Source organism: Sphaeramia orbicularis, chromosome 5 (genome assembly GCF_902148855.1).
Source record: "Sphaeramia orbicularis chromosome 5, fSphaOr1.1, whole genome shotgun sequence".
In the NCBI taxonomy this organism is placed as follows: Eukaryota; Metazoa; Chordata; class Actinopteri; order Kurtiformes; family Apogonidae; genus Sphaeramia; species Sphaeramia orbicularis.
The window spans coordinates 29,781,948-29,802,486 of NC_043961.1; the positions used below are offsets into that span (position 1 = coordinate 29,781,948).

Consider the following 20,539-nt stretch of genomic DNA (forward strand, 5'->3'; position numbering starts at 1 on the left):
GAAAACTCAGCAGTTCTGTCAGAGAAAAGTCATACAAGGTGAAGAGGAAAGGTTTTGAGGTTGTTCCACACTTTCATTGCCGTGTATATAACTGTGTCATGTAAAGAGTTCCTTCAGTCTCAGCTATTGTGTGCTCAGCAGCGTATTGCAGTGACATTCCTCCAGGAGACCTAGATAAACAGGCTAAGACAAACGGCACCTACTAAGAACCATTACTCCTCTCCACACCCCCGTGCCCTTGATATCAGCCATGATTGGTGAGGCTAGTTTCAGCAGGGGGCATGGGAAAGCTTTTCTCAGTAAATTCTTTATCTTTATAACGTCCGATGCTATTTACCTCATCTGAATTAATGAGCAAGGTGATGATTGGCTTACTGTGGCCCATAAGTCTCTTTTGTATCTGTTTTTCTTTGCTTTACTCATTGAGCACAGAACTAATGATACCACTAACCCATGTGTGCAGATGAGCTGATGCCACCTGTGAGGCTTCACCACAATAAGAGCAAGTTAAATGAGGCAGGGACTGTTAGTGAGAGGATATGCTCCATAAAGCAAAAGAGGAAAGTAAACTCCTGCTCCATCTGCAACCAGCTGTTTCACCTCTTTTTACCTCTGGCTCTGCGGACACATGGGGAATTAGCTCATCATGCACACAGAGCTCTGTGTTGATACAGCCTCTGTTTTTGGCCTGTAAATAGCTTTGTCGTCCTGTTTCAAGCATCTACAAAGAATTCAGCCCAGCTTTTTATTGAGCAAGAGCAGAAATCTTTGGAAAATACTGAGTCCGTTGGTATCAACAGAAATACTTAAAACAAACTTTACCAATTCAAATGCCTTTATTAGTCCTGGAATGACTACAGGTCTGCACTTCTGAGATACCATCAGTCTTTAATTTATCTTTTTAAACACTAGTTACAATGAACTGTGCATCTACAATCTTTGTCATGCATGCCGAGAGTAATACTAGTCAGATAAAAACATATGAAACCACATTCATTTGCTGCAGTGCAAAGATGAGCCACTGTCTGACCATAATGAGCAGTGACTAAACTCATTTGAGTATGGTTCATAAAATGCTTCATAATTTATATATAATATCAAAAAACCACAGTGTGTGTTTAATATGCAGAATGTGAAGAATATGAATGAGAGCATACATATCTCAAATTATGAGAACATCTTTATTTCTGATAGTTTTGTCACAGTATGTAAAAATTTTAAAAGACATATAAAAAAATAAAGTGACTCTGAAGATTGTCCTGTTTGCACGTGTGAAATCAAATATAGCCGATGATGTCCTTGCATATTATAGGTTGTCGACTGCCGGACTTCATAAGGGCAGCAAACTGGTAGAAGTCTGTGTCCAGCTCATTAATGCCTGAGAGGGACTGATGGAAAAAGGGCACTTTGGGTTGTGAGGGTCCAACTGGACATGACAGACGCTTTGTGGCATTTGCAGTTCTGTTAACGCGAGAAGAGTCTGTGGATCTCATCCTCACTCGGTCCTCTACACTCTTAGAAAACCCTGCCAGCTTCCTTCTCATGTTAACAAAGAAGCCTCTGCCCATCCTCTGTCTTGTACTTGGCTTCAGCTCTGTGGGCTCAGGGCAGTCTGGCAGGTCCATCCAGTTCTGTATGAGGTCTGCAAAGCTGTTGTCGCCCAGAACCAAAGGTTGGCGGTTGCGTCCTCTGGTCAATAAAGAGTTCGTCCAGTCCTCTGGGTCACCAACCTCAAAAGATGTCCAACTTTCTAGACAGGCGTCAGAGGTGGATTTGGGTCGAATACGTCCACTAGGGGCTCGGTTTGTGCGTAGACAAGCAGATGAAGACACTCGCACATTCCTCGTCCTCCTGAGAACAACCCGCTCGTCTTGCCACGATGCTTCAGAGTAGCCTGAATCAAACTCCAGGCTCTTCTGACTGCTGGGGCTGACCAGATCCAGGCTGGCGCTGAGGCCTAGTCGGCTGCTGGAGTCATCCTCCTCCTCCTCCTCTAGAGGACTGGCCAGGCAGCAGGCGGAGTCGTAGGTGCTGGTGGTGCTGGCGTCAGACATTCGCAGACGTGTACGCTGCTCTCGCTGCAGAGCTCGCTGTTGACATGCACGTGCCACCGCAGAGTGGCGAGCTAATGCTGGGAGCTGGCTGTTGATGGGAGCGAAGGGTCGTCGCACCACGGGGCAGGTTTTTCGCAGTTGTTTCAGGTCTTGCAGCGACTTCATCATATATTGCATCTGCTCTCGTAAGCAGTCACCGGAGTCACGTAGACAAAGCTGAGGAGACAAAAGGCAAAGAGTCAGACCAAAGTTTACAGGAAACAGCCACATTATTACATGGAATCCAAATGCAGGTGACTGGAAATGTTCAAAGCCTGACAGATGTGCTGTGACGCTCTAATAACACGGGTTGAGTAACTGTGGAGTATCAGGGACGGCTCGGCGGGCAGGCTCAGACTTGCTTACATGAGCAAATCAAGATGCTGTTCAAAGAAAATGATTTTACAATAGAGACAGATCAACACTAAACAAATCCATTTGTTAATTTACTCAACCACACCAACAACTGTGAAGAGTGAACGCCCTAGTTTAGACTCATGAGTGATTCAGCTGAAAACCTCAGATGTAAACACCTTCTTACAATCTGGTAAAGGTTCATACTGTCTTACACATATAATTATTGTAGGTAATTCATTTATTAGACAGAGGTGGCTTCTGACAAAGGCTACAGGAAGTAGCTGGAACTAGTAAAGCAGGTAAACAGACAACTACCCCTGTCTGATAAATGAAATACCTACAATCACACCTTCTAACGTTTGGAAACCTCCACCAGCAAATTTCAAGACGCCTGCACCGTATCAGAGAATCTGACATCAAGTGGATGTTGGTGTAGCTACAGGGAAGGATCCTGCCTCTTTAAGGGGGCTGCGTGCCTGCATATGAAATTCACCAGTGACACACTTAAGGCATATAATACTCCTGTTTCCTTTCAGTCTCACCGTGCTGATTGGCCAGAACCAGCCAGTGAGCAGCAGTGGCTTACTCTTAAACTCAAACAGGGCATACCAGATCATGTGACAGAGTGTGTGAGAGAGTAGAAGTCAAGCAGACAATGAAAATATCTTAATACACACGAGGTCTTGCTAAGTTTGTTTTAACCAGAGTAAAGTATGACACTAACTTTAGACAATGCAATGAAGTCCTGCAGAAACAGCAATAACCTGCAACAGCTTGCAACTCAAAATGAAAAACTGACCTGAGATATGTGAATTCACACAAATAGATCATCTCTACATGACAAAGTACAGGTCACAGAGGTCAGATCCAACTCAAACCAACATGACAGCATAGTTTCTTCCCTCCTCTCTTGTCAGTGCCCTGACCTTCCAGCCTGGATGACCTCTGCTGTCTGAGTCTACACTGTCCATTAAACCATTTGACACTGGTGCAAGACCTTCTGGCCCCGTTTTCTTCTCCCCATAACTCTGCGAGATGTTGCAAGACCTTGAGAAAGTAGATGGAGACGGACAAAGGAGGAAACGCGACCTGCGTGAAAAACGGACCCTAGTTTATGCGTTTTTTTGTTTTCATGCGTTCAAAACAAGCCATGCCCGGTTAACTGTTACAACTGTCACATATGCCTCCGATATTTAGCACCAATTACCGTCACGTTTTAACTCCAGGCAGTGATGTTGTTGTGTCCAAATGCACAGATTTCCAGTTTGAAGGCATCGGAGCATCACTGACCGTTCATCCGTCTGCTCAGCTGGCAGATGTTGTCTCCATATGCTGAACTTCTATTCAGTTTAACGAGCGCCTCTTTCATTGTTTATAATAATTAGTAATAAGTCTAGATAAACAGATAATAGCTGTAGTGTATGTGGAAAAACAGTCGATTTTTGTTTTTATATGTGAATAGGTATTTATACATAAAGTGAACTCACCATTTCCTCTCCTCTCATTTGTAAAGTTCTGATCCTACAAGAAAAAAAAACATTAAAAATAAAGGTAAGATTCTACACTTTACTCATACAAACTCCTCTGTGCGAAATTCAAACAACCACAAACTCACCTCTAACTTCACTGCCTTCGCCAAAATGATATATTCCCATGAAGAAGAAAAAAAAAAAGTCTAGGATTCGATCAGAGCTACAGTACAGACTTCAGTCCTGGTTCCATCCGCTGGTTTAGACGCAGATGTGTTGAGTGAAACCATGAGCCCTGTTCGCCTCCTTTTACACCTCCGCGCTCCGCCGCAGCGACGGCGACGAGCGGCCACAGGAGCCAATCAGAGCGCAGCAAGACGCGCGGCTTTTCCGCAAACCCAGCGCTGTGTGTGTGTGTGTGTGTGTGTGTGTGTGTGTGTGTGTGTGTGTGTGTGTGTGTGTGTGTGTGTGTGTGTGTGTGTGTGTGTGGACATGAACATATGAGTCCATGTGATGAAAAACACATGGGCACTTTAATGTCCCCACACTTTTTCAACACAAGACTCAAAAAATAAAAAAGATAAGCAACATATGTGACCCAAACAATAGAGAAATCATTATCAATAACCATAAAATCCATATTTTCACTATATTTTCCGTCAACATTCTGCAAACTCATATAAGATGAACAGATTAGTGAAGCAAAAAACATATTTATATTGTTTAATCAGACAGAGGACTAAAATAACTGTATTAACCCTTTCATGCATGTGTGTTATTTAAGCTTCAGTTAAAACAATAATATTTGCAATAATTGTATTTATAAGGTGGGGACTTTAAAACAAGCCATTTTAGACTTTCTGCCACTCCCTGTACCTTTACTGTTTTATTATGTCTTTCATTAATGTTATGTATATGCAAAATAAGTCAATAAATCAAAAATAATTACTCCAAAGCAACTGCTCTAAAGCACAAAACCACAATTACAAGATGGATTGTTTGATTAGTTGATATTTTTTCTACATTATCAGATAATTGGTATTACCACTTGTGTAGCGTTCACTACAGATACATTTTACATAAAGTTTTTCTAAATAAATTACATGCTATCTTTATGGAGAGACTTTTGAACACTATCATAAAAAACATTTCATTACAGTTGTGTTCAAGCAAATAGTCAATTGATATATGTATTTCACTCAAAATCGTCCAACTGGACACATTCTGTGTTTGGGAGTAAAGCTCAGTTTTATTATAGTTCATTAATGAAAGATTTAAAAATTTAAATTAAAATTTAAAAAATTTAAATTAAAATTAAAAAAAAAAAAAATAGTGTGTACATGTACTCTGTTAAAAATCCTGACTTAAAGTGCATTAGCAGGCTTTTTCCAGCAAACAGCATGTAAAGTAAAGTATGAAGTAAAAGTAGGGTGGAATGATCCAAAGTAGTGGAGTAAAATTACATTACTGAAGCTTAATGAATAGAAAAATAAATAGATATACCTAAATGAAGAGCAAGCATGTCAAAAATTTACTTTTATATTATCATGAGGTAAAAAAAAAAAATGCAATTAAAGATTAATTCACATTTCATAGCGTCCTGTACTTTTTCCCAAGTGAAAAAGGTTCTGTATCTTGGGAAGGACAGGTCTAAACTACTACAAAACTAAACTTTCCTTCTCAGTTTCAGAATAGTTTTACTCGTTGCTATAATAAAGACAGATGGATGTGTGATTAGATAGGCTGTGAGCTTTCCTCAGTATCAACTTGATAACCTCAGGGATTAGAAATGAACTCTGTTTCATTTTTCAGGAGAACCTCAGGTACAGTTTTGACAGATGGAGATGCTTTAAATCCTAGCTGTGAATAGCAATGCACTTCATTACCCCTTAGGGTCACATTTGAGGACAGTTTCATTTCTTTTTATTACTTACTTTTGCATTATGGCTTTATCCAGAATTGTAGTTGATTGATTGCTTTTCAGTAACTCCCTTCTGGGCAGAGCACTCTATCCATTTTTTAAACAAATATTTTATTCTATTTTGTCTATGTAAGTTGTCTGCATTACTACTAGCTTCCATTATTGCGTACAAATATTGTTTTCTGATTCTGCTCTTTTGTGTAATTACATAATGCCTTTTTAACAACACTGCATGAAGTCAAAACAGTTACACCCTTCCTTTTGCAGCTAATTTTAATTTCATGTCTGCCTGTTGGTGGCACAATGTAAAAAGCTGAATGCAAATGTGATCTGCACCCTAACTGAGCATACACTTGGAGCCTAGACAGTTGTTTGGTACTCAACCTTCTATTCAAACTATTCAGTAGCTGGATGTTTATGTAAATCTGATGGGTTGCGAGGAATGCATCTGCTCATTACTGTTTGGGAGTGTAACAGTGATCTGATGGCCCGCTGTTCAAGTGCAGATTTACATCCACAACAGGCTCAACATTAACATTTAGGTACTAGTGGCCTGTCCTAACCCTAACTTCAGACCTCTGTAAGGTGACGTGTGAACTGTTAGATGCAGTGATTATATTTCTACAGCAGTTTGATAAACTCCATCACATTTATCAAACCCTGTAAACAGCTTAAATCACTTCTTTCACCATGTGCATTTCCCCATATAGTTACATTTTTCCATATTTGGCCCATTTCCCTGTAGATGCTTTCCATGAAAAAGCCTCAGCACATTAGCCATTTTGCAGTCATACATTACTATGTGAAAATAATGAGTTAATAGAGTGCAGCAGATAGGTTCCTATCAACTCCAGGCTTTCACTTATGGCAATGCAATGTTTCTAGAAAAAACACCATTAAGGATACAACCCCACCAACCCGGTCTATGCTCTCCAGATATGCATTAAGTAATTACACAGAGCTACTAATGGAATTGTGATTATTTTCAATTTTCTGGACAGAATGGCCCATATTTGAAGCACCCCTGCTTTAGAGAAATGCCTAATGGATTAAATTATTTCACTAGTTGGTACTTGAACACAGTCCTTGTCCATTATGGTCATGAATGACATGTTCATTGTAGTGAGAAATACAGTTTTTTTTCTACATTTGTTGCTGTTGTGCGTGGCTGCACGCAGGGTTAGACTTGTTATTCATATATTGGGATTTTATAGGTTGAAAATAAAGATGGGATTGGAGGGAAATATAGTTTGTCCTCAGATATTGACTGATAAGTAATAAAACTAAGCTGTCAATTCAACACATTACTTTGTTTCACACAACCTGTCAGTAAAACAATTTTAAAGCTTTTTCAAAGTGATACATTAAATTTCAGGCTTTACAAAAGGGTGAGAATGATATTGTGGACAAATCCTTTGTCAGTAGTCACGGGTTACAAGGCTTTGAGAGAACAGAGTACATTTGGTTGAGTTGTAAAGCTGCAGTGCCATCTAGTGAAAATACCATTAAAACCTAGTCCAGAGCACCAGTGTGAACGTTGTTTTGGAAAAAGTGCAAAATTTCCAAGAATCTTCACTTGCTCTTACAAAACACATATAAATATTCACATATTCCTCACTGGAGTAATTATCTAATCTAGAATATTGGGAACTTACCCATTCATTTAGTTTAAAGGCTGGTTCAGGACTTTTTTGGCCAGGAACTGGATTATTTTTTATAAATATGTGCCCGTAAATCTCTAGCTTTACGATACTTGAAGAAAAAAAGGTTTTGGTTTTAATTTTTAAAACAGCATGAGTCAATCATATAGCAATTTAATGCAGTGCAAAGATTGTGGTTTCAGTTTACCTTTGAATGACTCTGTCTCACTATGTATGAAAGGGTTGATGCAATACATCCTGAAAACAGTACATTTTACAGTGTGTGCTGTCTGTTTTAATGCTCCATGTTTTTTATGTATCTGTTTTATTACTTTTCTTATTCAACAGAGCATCCAGACAAAACTGACAAATGATGAGGCGTGTGCAGAGCTAAGACAAGCTGCATTAATTAGCACTATTATCTATGTGACAGAAAACACCATTAACATCTTCTCACTTCATTTTCATGTCTCTGAATCTAGTTAAGACATACTGTTCAAAACTGGTCATCTGAACCAATGACATACTCATGGGATTAAACCAGAGACCTTTAGATCTTTAGTCTAACGCTCTCCCAGCTGAGTCATTTTGGCTACTCCAATAGAAAAATAGTTCCATAAAGAGTAAACAGCTATTTCTAAGACAAAAAACATAATTAGGAAGACTGGAGTACATCTGAAGGAAAAAAAAACTACTAAATCAAAGGTTGGAAGAATTACTTTGGCACAGGTAACTGAGTCTGCATTTTAAATATCCACTAGATGGCGGAATTGGCTTGTTTGGGAGTGAGTAAGCCTAGGTGTATACCATCTGCACTAAAATGAATTATAAAAATGAACTCATCATTAATTTATGTGCTATTGTACTTGTAATGAAAAAGGGAGAATGTACCATTTAACAAACTGGAAAAGTTCTACTAGGTCTGAACATCTTTCCCTTGAGGATTTGGCTATTTTACTTTAATCCATGTATGACTGACCCTAAGAATGGTGTTTCTTTGGACCACACTACAGCAGCTAATTTCATTTAGCTAGTTCCTTCCTTTACATCTAATGAATTAAATAAACTCCTCCAGTGAAATCTGTCCACTGTAACATTTTAAGATGCACCATTTTGTTCCATCTTTTGAGCATAACAGTATAATCCTTACAGTCTGCTGTCACCATTAAACCGTCTGCTGCATGAAGAGTAACAATAACATCAGAAAAATGACATTGTATAGCAGTGAAACATGGGCGTAATAAAATGGAGAGTAAAAACAATGTGCAAGAATCAGGTGATCTCTACTTTTATTTAAATTAAATCATATAGGACTTTAAAGCATTTTAATATTTACCAAAAACACTAACCTTTTTCAGAATTAGATTTTCGTCTCTCATTAATAATCACTATATATTCATAGGTGCTAGCCAGAAAATGGAAAAAAAAATATAGGCGCACAGTAGGTCAAACAGTACAGAAAGCATATCTAGGAAATGGTTGTAAACAGAAGTCAAGGCACAAACATACTGCAACAGACATGGAAATGGTACTATAAAAAGTGAAAGAATGTTAGGTACACACATACTTTAAATATCAGTTAGACTTTTGCCATTATTTCCCCCTGCATGTGAAGCTTTTTTTGTCGTTTTACCTTTTTATTTCTTTTTTTTTTATTTTTGTAGGAATGTTAGGTAAATTGTGCAGAGATTACAGAGCTAATATTTTGCCAACATGAGTCATGCAGAACGATATACGGTTTGGCTATGAATGGTGAACTTATGTAAACATTATAAAAAAAAGCACTTTCCTTTATCAATCATATGATGTCCATGCCTGTGCTTCTTCTCTTAAAAAATAAGCTTTATGTGATTAAAAGTTTAATAATTTGCACATCAGATTTTCTAAAGTAAAATGAATGCATTTATTATAAAAAAAAAAAGGTTTCCTTTGCTTCCTCTAGTAATTAAAAATAAAGAAAAAAAAAAAAAAGAACAAAAATACAATAATAAATGTTGATTTGTGGTCATAGCCCAAAGAGTTAACATTACGAGCCACTGGATCAGCAATCGTTGAAATTCTGCAAGGCTCGTCAGGTTTTCAGTCTCTTAGGTGTCTTTATAAAAAGCAGATCAGAAGCAGAGATTGTGGTTGGCCAGTGCAGTCATTCATGATGTGTGTATTTCCCCCCATCGCTATGGGCAACAGAACTGTTCAAGTAATCTAAGAAAACACAGAAAGCACACACAAGTCAGTTATTTCAAACATACATTATTTCAGGACTTGTTAGCTTGGTCACGTTCTTTCTGCTTCACCTTGACTCCGTCTTAGACTTGTTAGTTTAGAAGAGGCCACAGTCCTTCAGGTTGTTCTTGATGATGACGTCAGTGACGGCGTCGAACACAAACTGCACGTTCTTGGTGTCGGTGGCGCAGGTGAAGTGGGTGTAGATTTCCTTGGTGTCTTTCTTCTTGTTCAGGTCCTCAAATTTGGTCTGGATGTAAGCCTGGGCCTCCTCGTACCTGTTAGGACCTGAGGGACAGACATGAAGGACAAACAACCTCAAAATACCTTTTAGTAAACATCTCATACTCTGCAGTGTTTTGTGATGAAGTACAACAGAAGTGAAAAAATTGGAGTAATCATACCTGGTTCAGTGAATACATAAATAAAATATATTTATATGTTGAAAAAATCCAGTATGGTTTCTAATCAACAAAATATATTAAATTACCTTGAAAAACGATCTGAATATGTATGAATTACAAGTTTGCCTTTGTGCTCAAAAAGTACGTTAGTGTTTGTAGTATCAACACACATCACACTTCTAAATATTACAGTACTGTGGAATAATCTTAGGTCACCTTTAGCTCTGCTTTTTCGAGGTTGTAAATAAGCACACATTTATTTACCAGTCTCACGATAATGTGCACAAAATGCATATCACACACAAAAAATTTGAACTGAGCAAACATTTGACATGGGTTGAATGAAACTTTGTGAAACAGCTGAAAATTAGTGAAGGAAATGTCATAATCTGTGACAAATCAGGTGAAGACATACCAAGTGCAAAGGGAAGTCACACTGAATACTTAACACTTTTTTCCTAAACATATTTTAAGACATATTTCCTGTAAATTCCAAGTAGCTTTGTATCACCAATGCATTTCTGTACTTTATATTATTATTATATTATAACTTGTTAAAACAACAAACAATGTTTTTTTTTTGCATAGTCTGTATCAAAATGTATTCCAAAATACATGTGATATTGCAAATTATGCTGGTTAGTAAGTGGCAGAAACAGATTCTAGAAATTTTCCCTCTTTAGGAGAAAAATGTCAAAATTCTGACAATATGAAATTAACTCTTTAAAACCTGACGTGTCATCGCTGACACACCCTGTGCATATGCAGTTTGGATGGCTGTAACTCTTTCACTGTGCAACTGGAAAAATTCCAACGATTTCTGTAACCTGAGATGTTGTGTTTTATAGGCTTTATTGGGTCATTACAGTAATTTCAGTCATGCCTGTACTAGAAGCTAGAGAGTAAGCTGTTTTAGCAGAATTATAACATGCAGTAATTTGTAAATGATGGCTAGATTTTGAAAGATCTGGTACAAAAAAAGTGCTGAGGAAAAATGGGCAAACAGACTCACTCACAGCATATTTTCTAACCTTTTTGTAGTCAAAATAAGAAAAAAAGTCCAGGTGGACCATTTTAGGCTTAGGGTTTAAAGGGTTAATTAAAGGAAGGATATTTTGCTTTTTTAAATGATACATTTCCCTGTGGTCTACATAAACTGTAAATGCTATACTTGGGTGTGAATTCTTCATTAACTCAACTCCACAGGTCCATCTTCAACCCTATTTCTGGGTAATGACACCAGAAAGGTCCTTTTGAGCGCTGGCCCTTTAAATCCAAATGAGCCAATTCACACCCCACCCCCTCCAAGTTGTTGACCATGCTGCTCTGTCCCGTTCAGCCACTTGTGTTCGTTAATACAACCAACAACTGAACATTTTAGGTAATCGGCTCAAAGTTTGGACATATTTTCAGTATGGACTACAACCGCTGCTGCTGATAAACAACCATGGCGTACTCTGAGAAATGTTCGTCAGAAGTCTTGACCTTATATGTGCGAATGTTGTGACGTAACTTGTTATAAACATAACAAATTAAGAAGGAATTAAAACCAGTTGTAGAAATCCACTTGATTTTTGCCAAAATGAATATAAAGATAGCTTTGCAGCACTTGGAGGGTTCAAATTCAAACTTTTTGAACTATTAGGGTCCAAATGCACAAATAAATGTACCAAAGACTAATAAAAGTGGGTTCAGCAAAATAAGACCCCTTTAAGAAAAAAATAATGGATGAAAAAATTCAATCAACTCTTAAATCTCACTCATAAAAAAAGAAGTGCTGGTGAAAATGACCACAATAAATAGATATAAATCCAGTGAAGCTGCACAGTAAAATGGCCCTGGTCTGTGTTTGTGGCACATGTTCATACCAGTGTACTCTGGGAAACAGATGGTCAGAGGGCTGTGGGTGATCTTCTCCTCAAACAGGTCCTTCTTATTGAGGAACAGGATGATGGACGTCTCTGTGAACCACTTGTTGTTGCAGATGGAGTCGAACAGCTTCATGCTCTCATGCATCCGGTTCTGGGTGGGACAGGCACAAATGTGGAGATAAAGAGATTATTACAGAGCACAAGTAGGGCACATAAAGGAAATGAGTTCACTGAAACCCCAACCTCCCTCCCCACTTTAAATTATCCTGGGAATGGGCTCTACAGTGAAACAAATGTGAAGATTTTTTTTTTTTTTTTTTTTTAATTAAAGCTAAACCAGCCAGACTCACCATCTCCTCATCCTCTGCTAGGACCAGGTCGTAGGCGCTCATGGCTACGCAGAAAATGATGGCTGTGACTCCCTCAAAGCAGTGGATCCACTTCTTTCTTTCTGACCGCTGGCCACCGACATCAAACATCCTGCGCAGACACAGACAGTGGGACAGAGTGAACGTACTGTTATTGTAAAACAGCAGATGGGACCGAGCAGTGGAGAAACAACAGTCCTTCAGAGTGACAGACATGTGGCCTGAAGGTCTCCCTCTGGAGATGAGTGCTCTTTCTCTTTTCCCTATGCTTTGAATACATTTCTGTTGGTTTAAGTCTTCAGGGCAGGGTGTTCACGCACAGTCCTTGTCATTTTCCTGGCATTTGTTGGCATTTTAGCACAATGTAGTTGCTGTGGTAACACTGAGCTTAACACATGAAGACCCAAACCATCTACTGATCTAAAATATTAAACAAGTGTTGATCCACTAATCTTATCAATACATGTAAATACCTGGTGTAAAACGCAGTTTGTCGTCTTTTCATGTCATCAGTAGGGATGTAACGTATAACGATAAACTGTGGTAAAACTGCCAATGGTTAGTATTACCGTTTAAATTCATGATAACCATGTCTGATTACCGCACTTTTCCGGAGAAAACGTCTATGTAAAGATCTGCTTTTATGTCAAATATTTGAGTATAGTTTTAATTTATTACAATTCTAATTTTATTTACCTAATATTTGGAACCAATATTCACTTTTAAAGTCTTTGAAAAGGTTCGTTAAGCATCTTTGTGTTATTTATGTAATAAAGTATATACATTTTTAAAATCGGATTTTATTTATTTTTGTCCTTTTATGTTGATATAGTAGGTTAATGTGAAAAAAAATAATAGGCAGTTGATATAAATGAAGTTGTGCTGAAAAAAAAAGATACCAAACATGGGTATAGTAAACATTTGTTTATATAGTATATAAAGGCAAAATCAGAAGTACTGAAAAATGGCCAAAATAAGCTCAGACCACGAAGGGTTAATATTTGAATGTTTCTGCCAAAAGAAAGTACAATGTGCATGTTATTGTACTTGTTTGTTTTTTTTAATAAAATTTTGGTTAAATTATTTTAGTGTGTGTATAAGTATTTTTTGAACATTTTGAGCACAATTTCAACAATGCCGCGATAATAATGATAACTGTGATAATTTTGGTCACAATAATCGTGATATGAAATTTTCATATCGTTACATCCCTAGTCATCAGATATGACCCATCTGGATACTCAGAGGCTCCGTAGTGAATGTGGAAACACTGTTATCTTCTACAACATTGATTCACCAGTAAAACCAATGGAGTTTGATCAGTGACAGTGGATGGACACACTTGATTTATGTTGTTATTGATATCTTTGCTGAAAAAAATAATTTTTTCTTAAGTTTTCTCTGTTTCTGATACAATAACCCTCAACTTTCATTTCAGCGTTTATGAACATCTACATGATTGGTAATTAAATATGATAGAATACCTGGCTTTCACTTAAATTAAAAAAAAACAAAACACAAAGGATAATTTTACAATACATGACGATACATACAACATAAGAGACTCACAATCATATGCCTCGTTCAAATCACAATTTAAACATTGGATGAAGGAAAACCAAGCCTGTGACCATCAGTAGATCATCCTCACTGTGTTGTTCTGTGTGTTTTTAGGATGTTTTGCATTTCTGTCTACTGTCTTTTTATGGTGTCTTTTACGATATTTTGCCTTTTTGTCAACTGTCTTTCTTGTCACCTGCCTAGGGACTACAGATGGAAATTAGCACTGCTGCTACAATCTGGCATATTTATAGCTGCAATTGTTGTAGATGTTCATTAATATGCACTGTCCCTATTAAATAAATAAATAAAATAAAATAAAATAAAATAAAATAAAATAAAATAAAATAAAATAAAATAAAATAAAATGAAATGAAATAAATACATAAATACATAAATGAATGAATGAATGAATAAATGATAAATCACATAAGAAAAGTAAAATGTAGGGAAAAAAAATCATTTGAGAAGTGCCACAACAGTAGCTCTGGGTCTTTATTGGTTAAAAACAGGTTGCAGCTCAGTGGCAGTAGGTTCACACTACAATCCCAAATGAGTTATTCATGAAGATGATGCCTAGATGGATGATAGACGACCCATGCTTCATCCAGACTGAAGATTTTTCTCCATCTAATATTAAGAAGAAGAAGCTTAAACTTGATAGAGTAAGGCTTGGTGGAGAGCACAAACTGCAACCTTTTTGTAGAATCTGAGTGACACACTTTGTTCATGGCACTTTATTCCTCTTGCTAAGCAGTTTTCACTTCACAGGTTCATTAGAGCAGAACACTGACTCTCACGGACAGACGACCCCAGGCTGAGTAAGCACAGCTCATTATAACAGTGACATACTTTAGAGGGTTTACTTTAAATGTGGACTCATCTCCAGCGTTGCTTACATAAGCTACATATATCACTGCTGAAGAGACTGCTGGAGCTAAACATGTGCTTGTTGAGTTTAGTTTATATCCTCAACAGAGAAATAAAATACATCATGACATAAATATTACATACAAATTCACAACAGGAGCACACATGACTTTGAGCAAATGTACTTCTCAATCAGTATGTTACAGACAATTTCCCCTAAAATCTCTCATCAGATATAAATCACAATGCACATTTGTGTGGGTGATGACAATGTTTATCTCAGTGAGTAATAAACCATTATGAACATATCAACAGTGATAAAGCCCTTATTTTGAAGAAGACACTGAAACTGTTCGGAAACATAAAAGCTTTCCTATTAATGAACACTTTGAAATTGTTCTCTGATAACAATCCAGCTACCAAAATCCCACACTGTAAATCCCCAGAGACTGAGGCTTCCCCTCCTCTCTTCAATGGATCCCCTTTGTTACAGTGTGAGTGAATCCATTTCACAACAGAAAACTAATGTTTTCCTTTCTGGAAATTCAGAGTTTCCGAAATGGGGGAAATTTGCACAAACATACCGTCCCTTTTAGTAAGCACATGGCTGCATGACTCATGAAAAAAAAAAAGAAAAAGTAAATCAGTGATGTCCTGAGTACCACACAGAGATCAAAATGTATCAGATAAGTTTTACAATGACTCGTCACATCTATAAACAGGCATATTGTGCAAATCCTCACACTTAAAATATTCATTAGAACATTTCAAACAAAATGTGCCAGGTGGTGAGCCAAATCAAATCGTTGGCATCATTTGCTGAGTAGAGTTTGACAGATCCTGAAGGCAACTCATGCTCTGATCTGTTCAGTCACTAAATAAGACACTGGGTAAATGCCACCGTTCATTAAAACTATGAAATCTGATGTGTGAAATAAAGCCCTTACTAAACAGAAGTCTTACTTGAAGTGCAGGTCCTTGAAGGTGAAATGTGTCTCCACAATGCCGGTGGTCTTAACTCGAGTCCGCAGCACGTCTTGCTGTGTGGGGATGTAATCTGGCTTGGCTATCCTCTCCAAGTCATTCAAGTAGCTGAGAAGAAGACACAGGAAGATTTGTCATATATACATGTAAAATTAGAAGAGCTGACCTCCAGCTGTACAGGGAGAGGGGACAGAAGTGTGATGTTCAGGTGAGGTAAAGTTTCTCTATTTTCTGCTTCACAAAGCTATGAAATATGAGACAGTGGTTTTTCTAAGATCACTGTTTAATCACACTGTGGTCCAGATTTACTGTGGCATTCTGTTTAGAGAGTAGCTGATTGAATGGATACTTTCATTTACTCAGGAATCTAATGAATGTTGGTTTCATTGCCTTCGTATAAATTGCTAAGCCAATATATCAACTGCTTTAGCAAATGATATATTTTGTACTTCATTATGAATAAAGAATATTTTTTACAGCTTAAGGCTAAACTGATGAAAGACTTCTTAAAACTGCTGACATATTCCACATTCATTTTAATTTGTCATCAGCAATTATAAATAAAAAAACTAAGCACTAGCATCTACTTATTTTGTAACCCAGTGTACAGTAGTGGAAAAAAGTTTTTGGATACCCCCATGTCAAATATTATTAGGAAATATTTGTAGAAAAATCTGTCTTGCATTTCAAAAGGCGTGGCTGCATCAGACAGACACAAACAAATGCAAATTATTTTTTTGTTTATGGTTAGCAAGAAAAAAATGAAAAAATAACTGTTGACAGTTTCAACATGTCATGCCCTGGATGTGTTTCAAGGGTCATTATATTGCAGAAAAAAAAGTTTTGACCTCAACAGACCAGTGCAGTGAAGGTAGCATGTTGGTTTGGAGCAGTGTTTTTCAAACTGTGGGGCGGGGCGGGACACCTGCAGGACACCAAGAACTAATATTTTAGCACCCTGGACTCATTTTAGGGACTTACAACAAACAAATCTACTGCCATGATGATCTGTCACTAGACAAAGAGTTTAGGTTTGGAGAATGGACAAGGATTTTACTGGAAAAAAAAAAAAAGCAATGTTTCTGTTTTTCCACAGTTTGTACAGTTTGCACTTTAATGTTCTGAGATGTGCAGTGTAAACAGGTTCATTGCAGCCACTGATATTGTTAAAAAGTTAATCTTTGTTCCCAAAATTTGTTTGCTGTTCTAAAAAAAAAAGTAACTTTATTGTCATAGATGCAAAATAATTCGCCTTTGCCCATAAGTAGCTGGGAAAGGCTTCAGCGACCCCTGTGATCATAGTGAGAATAAAGCGGGTTCAGAAAATGAATGAATGGATGAATGAATGTAAGATAATTGCACACTTCCTATTTCTGTTTGGAAAAATATTGTCTCAGGGAGCAATCTTGTTGAGTTTATTTGTATTGTTCAAGTAAAAATCTAAGTTATTTTTAATTTGCACAACAAATTATTCAAGGAAAAGCAAAAGGTATTGTTACAATATTGATGTTTCTTTCAATAAAAGTTATAATTACACCACTGTTACAATGTTGTTGGGGTTGAGGGGGGCCTGGAGATTTTTTGTCCTCCAAAGGGGGGGTACATAGTAAACAGATTGAGAACCACTGGTTTGGAGAATGGTACAATACTTGGCAGAGTTCAATGACTTACGAGTAATTCTTAATGCATGCATGGGGTTTTTCCACCACTGTATGTACAAATGCAGTGTCTATAGATATCAAACAGTAAGTGTGGACTGACAGGACAGCCCACCCAGTACAGTTATCCAAAATTTAATTATTCATCTTTGCATGTGTCAATTTTCTTTTCCGTTTTCAAGAAAGAAAATATCTGGTTAGTTTTAATGCACCTAATTTACTTTTAAGTCTTGAAAGTTTCCTTTTCTTGTTAGCACTGTCTGTGTGTGTCTTTGTTAATGTGTACAAACATAGCCAAATAAAGCAATCTGGAAGTTCAGGCCAGCATGCCTTAAGACTGATAAAAGCATTAAATGCAAGACCACAATCTACAATCCACAGACCACTAATATTTTACCATGAAAGAAACAGGCTAGGGGCCAAAACTATTTTCTGTCAATCTTGGTACCATAATAAATTGCATAAAAAGGCTGTGTTGCGTAATAAAGTGTTGGTTCAAATGTAATCCCATAGGAGCCACTGTCCGGGTGTAGATATTAGAGCCTCTGCACCATTATTTCATGCCACGTGTCTGACAGTTTAATCATAATCCTACTCCTGACAGAGAGAGGTTTAGGCTGCTTTTTAGTCTGCACATCAGATATTGTAACGCCGCTTGATTTGGCCACTGGGTTTATAAGCCTGAAGATTAATTGAATTTTGTAGGCTTACACACCAATAAGAAAAAGTGCATGAGTGTACTATGACTTAATGTTATGACCAAATAACTCTTTTTAAAGCAAGGAATGATACCTTATGTTGATAGTGTACTCAGATATCAGATTGAGAGAAGAACAAATCACAAACTCAGACGCAAAGAGACAGTGTCATTTTAGAAAGGACAGTCTAGGTATTGTCGAATCTACTTCTGATCATTCATTCATTTTCTGAACCCACTTTATCCTCACTAGGGTCACAGGGGTTGCTTGGAGCCTATCCCAGCTACATAGGGGCGAAGGCGGGGTACACCCTGGACAAGTCACCAGTTCATCGCAGGGCTGAACATATAGAGACAAACAATCACTCTCACATTCACATCTATGGGCAATTTAGATTAACCAAATAACCTATTAGTGCATGTCTTTGGATGGTGGGAGGAAGCCGGAGTACCCGGAGAGAACCCACGCAGACACGGGGAGAACATGCAAACTCCACACAGAAAGGTCCCACCCCCCGTCGACTGGTGTTGGAATCGAACCCAGGACCTTCTTGCTGTGAGGCGCGAGTGGTAACCACTGCACCACCGTGTCGCCCTACTTCTGATCAATAAACTACATTTTCATTGTTATCATGATACAAACATGCACAATAAATCCCTATATCATTCCATTTACACGTGCTATGCATTCACACATGGGATAGGGCTGATGATCACAGTGTTCTTCTTTTTTCCATTTTTAGATGTTGAAATGTAAGTGTCCTTGATTACTGGTAATCAGTACTGACCCTGTTAAAAAGACACCGATCGATCTGTGATTCACGCTCAACTTGTAAACATGTAATCAATCAGATGAAGCCCAATTAGTTTTAATGGGTCTATATTTTTTACTAACAGTGACATTAGTGTTTTAGTTTGTGTATCAGAAACCATATCGTCACTGCAGTACTGGCTGTAATATTTCGTTATTGTACATTGCAGGTTTTGTTCTAACTGGATCCATTATTTCAGAGTGTTCTGTACACTTCCCTTCCCATCAAACCAATGAGAGAGAAGTGAGAGGTCTTGGATAATGTGAGCTGTGCCATCTCTCTTTATCTTTCCCTTCGTTTCTCTTGCTCTCAGCAGGTGCTTAGACATAGATTATGGTCTAGTGCCAGACTCATTACAGCAACAGACTCTCTCAGTACTCGTCAAAGCCATGAAACAGTGTCCACTCCACTGGCTGTAGAAAGTGAGGATGTGTGAGCATAAAGCTGTCTTTGCTTTAACAAGAGAAGTGCATGACAAGTTATGATTACACTGGCCAACACAAACAGAGAAGAAAATTATTCCTTGACTGCAATGCAATCATTTGTGAACATCTTAACCCCCCCCCCCGCCGACATTTACACTGATAGAGGTACTAGTGTCAAAAGTCCTTGACTATTAAAACAGAAGTCAGTGCTGTAGATCCTGCTGCAGCTTGCAGGCAGGTGGGGGTGAACACGGCGCTCTGATTTCAATTACAGAGCGGTGCTGCATCCCTTTGGGTCAGAGTCATAACCACCTATCACCTCGCAGCCTCTCACAGTTACTTTATGTTCTCACAGTCATTTACACTGGTGCATTATAACAATGCGGCTAACAAATGGTGCTCTTAGTGTGTGTGGGGGGGGGCAGTAAGGTAATTAAAACCTGCAGAGAGAGGCTGAGGAAGGCTGTGGAATACCACTGTTAATGTTGTCTTTTTTTAGTAGTTCAGGTCAGAAGTTTACATACACTTTGGGTTAATGCATTCACACTCCGTTCAAATATAGAATAAGAATGAAAGCTGTTGTCAAAACTAAATGAACTTCAGATTGGGAAACTCATTATTGTGAATTTCAGGGTGTAGCTGTAGCAGTATTTAGTGTCACCCTATAGACAGAGGGTTCATATGTTTATCTTTGTTATTTGAGCTGTTATGCATCAGTGGAGGTGAGCTCTAGAGAAACTGACAGCAGAGTGAACTTAAGCCCTATCTTCATATTTTTCCTCTCTTGTCCTGCCATGTTTCAAAGCATAATGATGAGGATTACTCACTAGGCTGCAGAGTCGTTGACCTGGTACTCCCTGGCCCGTGTGAAGCAGCTCTGGACGCCGCCATCAGTCCAAAGTCGTTGGATGACGTTGGCCAGGTCCTCTGGCATGATGCCCTGCTCCTCTGCTGATCCTGACAGGGAAAACAGTTGGCGGGCATCATCCTGGAAAGTAAAAAAAACCAAAACAAAACATGCAAATTATTACAAAAGTCTGTTAAAATTACCTATATTGATAATATGCATTTTTTTGCTGCCTTCAAATGGAGCATGAGTTAATTACAACCCAAGAAGAGACGTGTACTTGAAATGTTTTTATTCCAGTTGGTCCTGAGGCTAATAATTTAGCAAACTAATAACCAGG

The 20,539-nt window shown here is 38.0% G+C and overlaps 2 protein-coding genes across 2 annotated transcripts in view; both read right to left on the bottom strand.

Annotated features, from left to right (window-relative positions):
* Positions 1 to 1,162: 1,162 nt before the first annotated feature.
* LOC115419618 (PAK4-inhibitor inka1-like) lies at positions 1,163 to 4,191 on the bottom strand. The gene is made up of 3 exons (XM_030134502.1): positions 4,066 to 4,191; positions 3,938 to 3,971; positions 1,163 to 2,270 (listed from the first exon to the last, which is right to left on the bottom strand). The coding sequence occupies exons 2-3, from the start codon at positions 3,953 to 3,955 to the stop codon at positions 1,278 to 1,280; spliced, it is 1,011 nt and encodes a 336-aa protein (XP_029990362.1). The 5' UTR covers positions 3,956 to 3,971; positions 4,066 to 4,191; the 3' UTR covers positions 1,163 to 1,277.
* A 4,553-nt stretch (positions 4,192 to 8,744) lies between these two features.
* Positions 8,745 to 20,539, bottom strand: part of LOC115419616 (guanine nucleotide-binding protein G(i) subunit alpha-2-like) — a 71,793-nt gene continuing 59,998 nt past the window's right edge. The window contains exons 4-9 of the mRNA XM_030134501.1: positions 20,180 to 20,340; positions 15,740 to 15,868; positions 12,329 to 12,458; positions 11,976 to 12,129; positions 9,775 to 9,991; positions 8,745 to 9,682 (exon numbers count right to left, since the gene is read on the bottom strand). Coding sequence (XP_029990361.1) covers positions 9,801 to 9,991; positions 11,976 to 12,129; positions 12,329 to 12,458; positions 15,740 to 15,868; positions 20,180 to 20,340 — 765 coding nt within the window. The 3' untranslated portion in view covers positions 8,745 to 9,682; positions 9,775 to 9,800. The remainder of the gene's footprint in view (positions 9,683 to 9,774; positions 9,992 to 11,975; positions 12,130 to 12,328; positions 12,459 to 15,739; positions 15,869 to 20,179; positions 20,341 to 20,539) is intronic.